Raw genomic sequence first — 12,384 nt, forward strand, 5'->3', positions numbered from 1 at the left:
GATGGCCCTGAAGCCCACCACGATGAAGAGCCCTCACAACTGTGTTCCTTGAAACATCAACTCCAGAAGAGGCCAGGTCAGCAACAATCATCTTGGCAGATGTCTGGGGCATCTTGCTGATATCTCTGACTATTTTCCTCTCCAGGGTTCTTGAAATCTTGCGCTTACGACCACGCCCAGGTTTGTTTCTTACAGAATTTGTCTCCTTGTACTTGGCAATGATGCAACGTACGGCGGTTCTAGACACTGTGAAAAGCTTGGAAATGGCAGTATAGCCTTCCCCCTTATCATGAGCCTCCACTATCTTCTTTCTGAGCTCAAGACTGATTTCCTTTGTCTTTGGCATGGTGAGTAAAAGTAGTCTCTCCCAATAATGTGTTCAAGTGCCCTGTTCCTTGGAGTCCTTTAATGCTGATTGAATGCCCAGGTGTTGTTAGGAAGCCAATTGACTGCACAGGTGTGGTTTGAAAGCTGATTGATTAATTAGGTGTGTTTTGAAAGCTGGTTGATTAATTGGGTGTGTTTTGAAAGCAAATATTCACAAGGGGCTAATATTTTTGACCACCCCATTTTCACTATATTTGATTATAAAGCAAGCCTAAAAATGTATTTTATATTCCAAAATGTACCAAAAGCTACTAAATAGCACTGGGGAATGTTTGATTATATCAAGTTTTATCAATGCTGCAAACATTGGAAAGATCTTTAGGAAAATGTTCCCAAATTCCTGGGGGGCTAATAATTTTGGCCTCAACTGTAGCTTATATAAATATCAGAGTCACTAACAGGGATATATGGATATCGATAGAATGTGAAAGTGTGAAAGAAAGAAAGAAAGAAAGAAAGAAAGAAGTTAATGAGAGCGATACAGATAGATGGACAGAACCAGATCTCTGTTATAACTACAGTGAGAGAGAGCGAAGGAGAGAAGATGGTCTTCTGGTCTTGTGCACAAAGGTGTGTGTGAGAGATTAGACAGAGTTTGAATCCTCTGGCTATGAACTTTCTGTCAATGCAAGTGTATGAGAAGTTTTATTGGGGGATTTTTGATAATCTGCTATGGTAAATCCATAAGTTCTATTAGTTAGAAAACATACAACATGATCAGTCTGAACAGTCTGCTGAGTTTACTGGAGGTAGCTTGATTGATCAAGTCATCATTTACAGTAAAATAGGAAACTCATTTGTGCTTTAAACAAATAGGAACAAATAGGATCTTTTGTAAATCCATGTCAACTGAAATGCTAAGTGATAAACAGTCTTTGAACTGTAGAATAATCTATAAAATGCAGTTGAAATCTTACACAGAGATAATCCCAGAATAAAGAAGACTGAGTTTGGTAAAAAAAAAAACAAAAAAAAAAAAAACACAAACAACTAAAAAAAAAAAAAAAACAGTTCGGATACAGGAGAAATTGAAGAATAAGTCAATGGTTGAGCTTTTACCATTTACATCAAATTCAAACACCACCATCAGTTTCCTATGATTCTTAGAATTACAACAGAAGTCAGTGCTGTGAAAGCAGATGAAGATCTTTTACACTTGATGTTGTGTAGACCAGTGGTGTTTTTCCATTGTCCAAGGATCATGGGTTCACATCTGCACAGGTTTGGAATCCTAATTTGTATCTGTAAACATTAAAATAAAGGAATGAGTTTAAAGATATAACACTTATAATGTTACATGTTTTGCAGTTTGGTAAGTTTCTGATTTTTCAAAAGACATAACATAATGCTCATCTTGACTAAACAGAAGCTAACTACTGGCTAAAACTACAATGCTTAAAATGGTGCCTCACAAATGTACAATTTTTTTAAACCTCTTTAGGTTCTGCCATAACGCAGGTGTCAAACTCAATTGCTGTGACACAAACACAGCTTATCCCCAGTAACTCCACTTCTCCATCAGCAATCACCCACTTAAAATCTTTTTCTTTCTAATTAAACACACCTGTTGCTTATCTCCCCTTTTATGTACTCTGTGTTTTCTTTTGTTCTTCGCAAAATATATGTTCTGTGCTTTTTGCTAAGACGTTTCCAAGCCTTTTATATTGCTCTTTGCTTGTTGTTTTATTTATACATTTTGTATTTCTGCTTTGCCTCTGATATCCCTGGACTGTTTGACCACAATTTGGGTTTATCCTGGGCTAGTTTGCATATCTGTGTTTATAGCTGAACTGTGTTCCAACGGTCCTGTGGCCAACGGTACATACAAGTCAATATTTTCACACTAACTAGGATTCAGATCACCTGTAGTGTTGACATCTCCTGCATTTAACACTTATCTGCTGCATTTGATTCAAGTCAAATTCATGTCTATAAATGATTCAGAAATGTGTGGGATGTTGGCTGTCAATCTGGTGATAAAAATTGGCCAGACTGGTTTGACCTGCCAAGATGGATATAGTAATTCAAATAATCACTTAACAACTGTGGTGAAAAGAAAAGCATATCAACACCTTTAGGTGGATGGACTACAACAGCAGAAAACCACACTGGGCTCCATTGCTTTCAGCCTAGAACAGGAACCTGAGGCTATGCTAATTCATCCACTACAGCATTTATAATGTCAGTGACTGCAATTTGGCACGAAACCAAATGATAGAAATGTTAATGCTGCAGCTTCGTTCTAGACAACTGTGTGCTGTCAAATTTGTGGCAACAGTTTGGGAAATCTAAATAATATAATGTCCATTTCAAGTCTATACTTAAAATCAACTCTAGATCATTTGTCTGATTAGTTGTACGTATCATAAAAATGATTGACTAACACACATGGCTATAGAATAGCTGAGCAGCCATTTATCCAAATAATTTTGGTCCCAAAACAGTGGGGTGACCATATTAAAATACTGTAATTCCTACACCATCACTGATATCATTAATATCACGATTCACCATGATATTAAACATATTACATAATAATATGTAAATATATGGTAAATACACTCCAATATAACTGTGGAAGACAGATGGACATTCATCTTGGTCATGTCTGGACTTGGACTGTCTTTATACCTTGTGAACTTCTGAGAGATAGCAATAATGAAGAGATATAAAACTTAAATAGCAGAAAAGAGAAAGTATGGATGGATTTGTTGTACACGGTTTCACTAGCCAGAAAAAAGAAAGAGTTTATAGACGAGAAAACCCACCTTTATCTTTTTCAATATATGTTTCGTTGTGAGTTGGGTCAGGATGTTTGTCTTTGCTTCCCTAAAAAAAATAAGCAGACTGTATAAAAACCCAATGGTCCAATGTTAATTAAACCATAACTACTGTAGGATCATCTGTTAAATCACTCATATAAGCATTGCAGATAATGTAAATCCTATAATTAAACAATAATTCATTTTAATTTAGCCATATAATCATTAATGCTCCAAGAATATTTCCATGATTGTAAATGCCTAGACAGATATTTTACACCTATTGTGCTTTTGAATGTAGCACAATTTACAGTCAAATGTATTGCTCAAAACTGAATTTTCTATTTCAGCTTTAACCACCAGATGCAGCAAGAATCACATGTATACCATCATATGTACATGCAGAGACTTTCTACACAGTGATGTATGAAAAAGTATTTACAATAAACAATGCGGTCATACAGCCATTTTCATTTTTTCTTCCTTCATCATATACAGTACTGTGCGAAGGGTCTAAGATGCAACGGTCTAAGTTTCATATCATTTTATTTGAACTTTAGCTGAAAAGTTTTTCTAAACATCTTGGAGAACCTGACACAGTTCTTCTGGACACCTTGAATGGTGCAATGTTTTTTCAGGTATTCCCTGAAAGCTAGAATGTGAATCATTACTTAAATGTTACATTCATTCATTCATTCATTCATTCATCTTCTACCGCTTATCCGAACTACCTCGGGTCACGGGGAGCCTGTGCCTATCTCAGGCGTCATCGGGCATCAAGGCAGGATACACCCTGGACGGAGTGCCAACCCATCGCAGGGCACACGCACACACTCATTCACTCACGCAATCACACACTAGGGACAATTTTCCAGAGATGCCAATCAACCTACCATGCATGTCTTTGGACCGGGGGAGGAAACCGGAGTACCCGGAGGAAACCCCCGAGGCACGGGGAGAACATGCAAACTCCACACACACAAGGTGGAGGCGGGAATCGAACCCCGACCCTGGAGGTGTGAGGCGAACGTGCTAACCACTAAGCCACCGTGCCCCTTAATGTTACATTCTTCAAATATATTTCTATAACATTTAATTCATTAATTTTTTTACTGATGCAGCGCAGTAGTGAATGGGTCCAGACAAAAAAAGAGCTGTATGCCAATAGTATATTGCAAATACTTCATAATGTACAGTAACACTTTGTAACTTTGCTGACAGAGTATACAGTATTTCACTCACGTTAAGCTGTGTTTTGGATTAAATGTTAATTCATGAGTTGCAAGATTCTCACATCAAGTGTATTTAAACAGGAAAAGCAAGCATGCAGGTCATTAAAAGACAAGTGACTGTGCAGAGCCCAATCATGATGTGATCATTAATTTGGATATTATTGGACTAAAAGAAAACACCACAATTGATTTTCAGTGTCAAAAAAGCTTACAATCAAATTTCGACTAAAAAAAGAGTTTATACAAATACTAATACTACTGATCTTATGAAAATGTTTAATTATTTACGGCTGACCCCTTTGTCTCCTGTGACTCCAAATGACCCTTGTTTCTCGTCTATCTGTAAAACACATTACGCAGCAAGTTTCTTGATTCAAAATTTGTGAGATTTACATCTGCAGTGACCAAATAGTGGTATTCACAAAGCTCTGTCCATCCAGGTTATGGGTACAACAAAAAAATGATTGGGTACAACAAAAAAAATTATGTTAAGAGACAGTAACCGACCAACCCTATCTGAATACCTGCATATTTTTTGAAATGCAAATACAGCCACACAATAAGAAGTTGCCAAATATCCTCTAAATGTGACTTGTGTATTATTGATCATTGAGATGTACCTTCTTACTAACTTGCAGTGCCACTGCTCCTATAATAAAGCACAGTCCAAGTCCAATGAAGATGTATTGCATATAATCCATCACCATAGGTAAAATTACAAGGTTTGTACGGAATGTTCTGAGTACAGGGCCATCAATGTAGCCGCTCTGGAAGAGATAGTAGATTAGGTCACTTAAACGTTTAAAAATTTTTAAAAATGATAAAAAAATAAAAGCAAAAATTCAAGAAACATGTTTCACTAAGATGGAATCACAAAGAAAAAAGACACTGGGTTTGAGGTTGTTTTTTTTTTTTTTTTTTTTTTTTTTTTTTTTTACACTCATCTAAATGTAGTGGCATTCAAAACAGGATCTAAAATCATTATCTATAATCAGAACACATACCTCTCCAAACCAAATCAAGGGCATCACTACTTCAGCTATGTTACCAGTTTGTCTAAAAAAAAAAAAAAAAAAAAAAAAAAAACACAAAAAGGTGGACAAAATTGCTTTTAGAATTAATTCATACAAGTAAGACAGATGACGTACACACCGAAGAACAACATTAAGATTATACTCACGTTATTCCTTGTACCTTCTTTATTAACAGGTTAAGCTGCAGCTTAATAGACACATTCATAGGTATTCCAGTCTCCTGTAAAGCACTGAATTATGAGTTATTTGAAACATACACCATTATACACATGGTATACACAACCAAAGGTTGGACCCAACTGCAGACATTCAAAGTTATTAATTAATTAAACCAGGGGTCTTCAATCTTATCCACATTTCAACCTGCCTGTCCCTAAGCAGTCAGATTAAAGCCCCCTGGGTTAAACAATAAATCTAACAGGGCACACGTGGGCAACTAGAAAGAACTACAGGTCAAATATTCTAGTATTTCTACTGTGCATTCAAACAGAAAGTCCATGTTTTGTGTTGTTTAACACATCTAAATGGGAGATATCAGGAAATCAAGCTGAAGCTCTGATCACTTGATTTGTATTCATCTGTTTATCTCAAAATTCAGCTGAACTGGAAAAAAACAATAACTACACTTTTCTGATAAGGTTCCCATTATTATAATGATTCTATTTAATTTGTACATATCCTTGGTAGGATGTCCATTGCAGAGTTTTGGCTTTAGTTATGTAGACAATATAGTGCATTTGTTCAAGGTCAAAGATAAATCAGTATTAGCACCGTGATATAGACTGCTATCATAATTATATTATCTTTTTTGGCATTTTAAATGTAATTGTCCTATTATAAACAAATAAAGGTTACCTTGATTTTATTATGTAATATTGTAAACTTTGATCTTAGTTTATGGATCCAGGCTGTTGAAATTCACTGTTCCTGAAGACGATTTCTTACCTTAATTCTGTTCTCACTGTGGACAACCTATCTAAAGGTTCAATTGAATATAGTCTTTTTTTTGTATAAATGTAGAAATACTGTATACAGTAAGATGTGTTTCTGTTGTTTATCTGTTTCGATGTATTTGCACATATCTTTTTCAACAAAATTAGTGACTGGCTTGTCGCAGGAAGCGCAATGCTGTATGATTGTCTCAGATGGCATTTTGCAATGCAATACAATAATGATAAGATATAATCTACTTTATGAGTTATGATTACTGAACACACACACACACACACACACACACTTGCACATTCACTCAATTGCTGTTTTGCACACCACATTTCGATACCTCATCCGACTGCTGCTATAACAGAAGTGTATATATATTTGCAAGAACCCTCTTTGTTTAAAATCCACTATTTGTTCACAAAGTTCACAACCCTATATTTTTGCACAATGTACTGTACAATATACAGTATGTACACTGGTTATTTATCCTGTAGTGTTTTGTATTGTCTGTTTGCACTGTCTTTTATATCACAAAAATATAGGCATCCATCTATATTTATAACACGCATCAGTGTTTTAAGCCCTTTATAGGAAAACTACGTAACAAGACAGATTTATTTAAAAAATCCTAATAAATCCATATTATAAACCCTAACTTGTTGATTATTGTAAACAAACACACACACACACACACACACACAAAATATGGTCAATAATATGTGGATAACTAACACTCATACCCTTGAATGTTCTTGCAATTCTAATGGGCATTAATTTAATTTAATTGGTCCTTTTGCTGCTTTAACAGCCTCCACATTTCAGGGAGGGATTTTTACTAGGTTTTGGAATACGGTTGTTGTGCTCATTAAGCCACAAGAGCATTAATGAGGTCAGACACTGAAATCAAATAGGAAGGCCAGATTCACAGGCCTAGAACTTAACTAAATACAACACAAAAATCACACAAAAAGACTTGAACCAGCCTAAAATGTTCTTGCTTTTCTTAATCTTTTTGGAGTGCACCTTTCTGTCTGCAATACATGACATTAACATAAAATCTGGCAACCCTGCTTATTAAATAATGCCATTAAACAAATCAGAAATGTATCATTCATTTTTATGCAAAAATATATTTCTACTATTTTTATTTTGTACAAACAATAGAATTGGTTTTGTTCAGAGAGCTTCCATTTCATACTCCATGAAGACTATAATAAACGAATTACATTTTTAAAATATTAGCTTGTATATTAATTACATGTCATTGTAAAATTATCATTCTTTGTTGTGGAATCAATCAAAGCCATTATTACTATTTATATTGTTAGATGTTTATTGTTGTCAACTGTAAATAACTTGGGATAAGACCTTACATTTATACATAGTCAGCTGTACGTGCAAAGTGTAAAATCCTGCAGATACGGGCCAGCAGATTAACAACCATCAGTATACAAATTGTTCATATTTGCCAGTGATGGAATATTTTTATGAATAGTTTCAAGTGTTTTGTGTGTGTACGAGATTTTATATTTGTAGTTACTTGAGCAATAGGACAGCACACCAGGCCTTCCCACTTACAGTAACATCAGTGCCTGATCTCATTAATGTTCTTCTGGTTCAATAAGCACCAAAACTACATCCCCACAAAATACCGTGGAAAGCTTTACCTTAAGAGTGGAGGCCCAGAGTTTTGGATTAAGTACATTCAAGGTTATAAAGGTCGGCTATCCCCCTAATCTGCAATTAGCTGATCTGCATTTTTTTTTTTTTTTTTTTGCATATAATATGATGAATGGATGAAAGCTGCCCAATATCAGACTCATTACTGTGCAAATAACTAGGATCTTATATGGCCATAGGGACCCTTATACAACTTATTATCATAACCTATAAAATAGTTTCTATCTTATCATTATTATAGGTGTGGCAAAAGGCCTTCTGAAAACACATACAGTAATCAGTCTAGAGGTAAGAAATCCTCTTAGTAATTTTAATGACCTGGATCCATAAACCCCAGTTTACAATATCTCTCTATAAAATCAAGGTAACCTTTGTAATATAAAAACATAATATAATTCTGATTAAGGCAGTCATATACTGATATTCATACCAATTTCCAATTACCTTATCAGATCATTTAAGGAGATTGCAAATAGACTTACTAAAGCACAATAAAAATTGCTGGCTGAAATTGCCTACCAATGAATTATATTGTTTACAAAGGTCTACACTGATTGTCAAAGTATAGTAATTATTTTCATGTAGTTTAGATGCAGTTTCTCTCTTCAATAGTCCTTCATACAAATGACCACCTGAGCCACAATGCACTTGATGGAAAGCAGTTAAAATGCATTGAATGATTCCCCAAACTCTTACTGTGACCCTAAGCTTACCTAAGTAGATATTTATATGTGAATACTTTTTCTTACTGGATGTATGTCAATGAAGAGTCCATGTTCATTCTCATTGGGGCTTAGTCCATTAACAGTCTGCAGAAGAAAAGGATCAGCGTTGTAGAAATGTGGATGGGAAATGAATACAGGGGAATCTAAAAGGAACAAAGCAAGCATCACTTTAATATTCAGGTTTGCCGTCAGTACTTCTTTGCAAATACATTTTTAGATGTATTTATCAAACTACATGCTAAATGTGAACACTACATATTTCAATGCTAAGCATAGAAATCCATAACAATTAATTAATTCCCAGGTACAGGGAAAAGTATTATATGACTGATACGGTGCAGAACATGGGGTACTGAGTTTCTGAATATTTGCATGACTAGAAACACAAACATCATCAGATTTTCATATTTTCATGTCCTAAAAGTAGACAAATAAAATAAAAAATTTTGCTCAATAAATAAATTACTAAGTATAATAGTTCTTCTTCTTTTTGAAATTGGGAACTCTTTGTAAATTTTCAGTCAGTACAAAGACACTCACTGTGCCTGCAAGACCTAACATCAAGAAGACCTGACTGTCTGCATGGACAGAAGCCTTCATTTGGAGGATAATCCGAGCCATTGGCAAAGAGAGTTTTTGGAGCCACATAATGATACACAGGGATTCCTTGTGAAGTTCCCGGTCTCTCATACACCAGCTCCATTGACCTTTAAATCATCCATAACTTTTATGCAAGAAAACATTCTTTAAAATGGACTGACATGAGCTTGAAGAACATGAAAGATGACAATGCATAACAAAACTAATATCAGAAATATAGATGTGACAGAAACAGGATAGTTTGCCAAATGAAGTGTTTTACTTGAAAGACAGTACCTGCAGGCATCTGGACTGTAAAATGACAGAGTGGATTCTGTAGTCATGAAAGGTGGCCACAGCTGACCTGCTGTACCATTGATCATGTTGCACTGCTCTGATTTCCAGTAGTTTACCTGACCCATTTAAAAAGAACGTGAAAGGAGAAATGAGTAATGAGTAAATGAGTATAAGCAATAAATACTGTAATACAAATATGTTGCTATTAACAGAGCTGTCTTAACTTGTCTGACTTTAATAACTCACTTTCTTCAAACCGTTCCAGGAATCCACTTTATGGACTACATTGATGTCATCCTTACCCGTGAAGATAGTAAACAATCCAGTGTTGGAGTTGTTGAACTATAATGAATGAGAAGCCTTTGTTTGTTACATATACTGTACTGTACTTTACACAGATTGTACAAAAGATAAAGAACACATGTAGCAGTAAAAAGAATTAAGTACAGTATATAGAGTAAAGAAAATTGGGATAATCTCACTAATTTAACTTCTTTAACCAGAATAGATGCCTATCCTAGGAACGCTATGCATGAGGTAAGAAAACAACCTGGATGAGATGCCAGGATTGCAGTATTGTTAGGGATTCACATCCATGCAAACAAACGTTCATGTTGTTACAGCCACCTATGAGCATGCTTGTTTTTTGTAACGGAGGTGTTAGGAAAAATGGAGGAATTGAAAGAAACCCACATGGAAACACCATGAACATGCAGTGAAATGAGACACAAACCCAATGGAGACATGAGGTGGCAATTCAACCTGCTGTGCTACCATGTACCACATTTTAAGTGTATAAATGCTTACTCCAGATTATATCATTACTATTCCGGTTACAAAATACTCATCTTGTATTATATACACACAAAGGTTTAATACACAGGAATCCACAGATTACATACCTCAACAAATAGTCCAAACTTCCCTTTAAATGGCATCAAGCCAGGAAATATTGTGTTAAGAAAGTCCACCAACTTGCTATTGTAGCCCCACATAAGCTCGCCTACAGTTTTTGTCACAAATGGGCCCTCCTTAAAAGTTTCGAATGTGGCACTTATCATTTTCTTCACTGCAACGGGTAAATAGTCCATCATCACTGATGCTCCCTAAAACACAACAAATCAAGTTTGGGTGAAAAAAGATACTTGATTGTAAAACATTGGCTTTTTTAAAAACACACATACTCTTGTGAAAAATGAAAACAGATGTACAGTATATATTTATATTATTTGTATATAATTAATATTATATATATATATATATATATAATTAATATTATATATATATATATATATATATATATATATATATATATATATATATATATATATATATATATTATATATTTGTTTTGACCATAGAGACCTGCACCTTCAGACCCTCAGCATATGCTATTTTTTCTTCTGCTATTAAATCAATCACTTTCAGCTTCTCGTTTAAAGGAAGCACTTTTTTTTCTCTTCTTGTTTTGATATCTTTGGGCCAGTTATTAAGCAAAATAAGAGTTACTATGATATTGTGAGAATTGAGCTGATATCCAAGAAGGCTACTACGTGATTAACAGCTGGGTAGCATATATAGTGTGGATATGTTTGGCAAAGCTATGATTAACATCCCAGGTAAGATTTGATCACATTTCTCAGAACAGTGCACAATTAAGATGAGAGATAATTTATTTATTTATGGAATTTTCTATGTATTTTTTTGACTGCAATTGACTGAATCCGTGGTAACCGAATATGGGGGGAGTTGCTGTATGTATATTGTAACATACACACACATTCATAAAGAATAACAATTAACGTAGACTTTCTAACCAGCAACATTTCCCAATTTTTTGACAACGTCTTACCAGAACCAGCATGTTTGGGATGGTGACCACATCAGACTCATTGCCTACAGACATGCTCTCCTCAAAGAAATACTGCCGATATTCAAGATAAGACACCGTTTTGTTGTCATGGAACGTGATATTGTCTTTCCAGCGCTTCTCTCTAAAAGTAGAAAGATTTAGTGAGTTGAATGATGAAACTGTCTATGTATCCTGAGTGAAAGTGCTTCAAATGCCAAGTCAGCAATAGCACTTTTAAGAACTTGATGACATATCTTTTCACAAAAGCGTATTTTCTTTACCCTTCCTTCCCTTATTGTAGGAAAAGAAAGGAATAGAAAGATAAAGAAAGTAGTATAAAAAAATTAATAAAAAGGGACAAATAAAACGTTATGGGAATCACATGTTTTCAATTCACTCACACTGCAAAATCTTATGCACATGATTTGAGGGTTATATGTGGCAAAATGTGCTTCCTTAAGCATAGGTCACATGGATCTTTTGCAAAACAGGAAACCACTGTCCACTCATCAAATATGCTACTCGTCCAATCCTTAAAAATAAATGAATAAGCACATGCTGCTTAATGAAAATTAATATCTTGGTGAGTACATGTAAAACAAGCAAGCAAACAAACAAAAAACAAAAATAGACAATATATATATAAATTACTAGTCCTTGCATGAACTAGATGTCCTTTTATGAACTAGAACTAGATGAATGAAGAACTGATTATGGCTATAACTTTAGGGTTAGTGAGTAACAGCTCATAATCTCAGAGATGTGCAAATATGCGTGTGTCAATGAAATGTTTTATCAGGATCTAAAATAATTCAACCAAATGTATGAAAATGACTAAAAATGCTCAAGTGGCATCACTTTTTAATAATAATAATAATAATAATAATAATAATA

General features: G+C 34.7%; 1 protein-coding gene across 1 annotated transcript in view; it reads right to left on the reverse strand.

Annotated features, from left to right (window-relative positions):
- Positions 1–1,013: 1,013 nt before the first annotated feature.
- scarb1 (scavenger receptor class B, member 1) overlaps positions 1,014–12,384 on the reverse strand; it is a 13,791-nt gene continuing 2,420 nt past the window's right edge. The window contains exons 3-14 of the mRNA XM_060895793.1: positions 11,491–11,632; positions 10,541–10,744; positions 9,885–9,980; positions 9,639–9,754; positions 9,303–9,469; positions 8,787–8,905; positions 5,562–5,635; positions 5,386–5,437; positions 5,002–5,148; positions 4,677–4,721; positions 3,156–3,216; positions 1,014–1,629 (exon numbers count right to left, since the gene is read on the reverse strand). Of these exons, the coding sequence (XP_060751776.1) occupies positions 1,619–1,629; positions 3,156–3,216; positions 4,677–4,721; positions 5,002–5,148; positions 5,386–5,437; positions 5,562–5,635; positions 8,787–8,905; positions 9,303–9,469; positions 9,639–9,754; positions 9,885–9,980; positions 10,541–10,744; positions 11,491–11,632 (1,234 nt within the window). The 3' untranslated portion in view covers positions 1,014–1,618. The remainder of the gene's footprint in view (positions 1,630–3,155; positions 3,217–4,676; positions 4,722–5,001; positions 5,149–5,385; positions 5,438–5,561; positions 5,636–8,786; positions 8,906–9,302; positions 9,470–9,638; positions 9,755–9,884; positions 9,981–10,540; positions 10,745–11,490; positions 11,633–12,384) is intronic.

This window comes from Tachysurus vachellii, chromosome 20 (assembly GCF_030014155.1).
Source record: "Tachysurus vachellii isolate PV-2020 chromosome 20, HZAU_Pvac_v1, whole genome shotgun sequence".
Classification (NCBI taxonomy): Eukaryota; Metazoa; Chordata; class Actinopteri; order Siluriformes; family Bagridae; genus Tachysurus; species Tachysurus vachellii.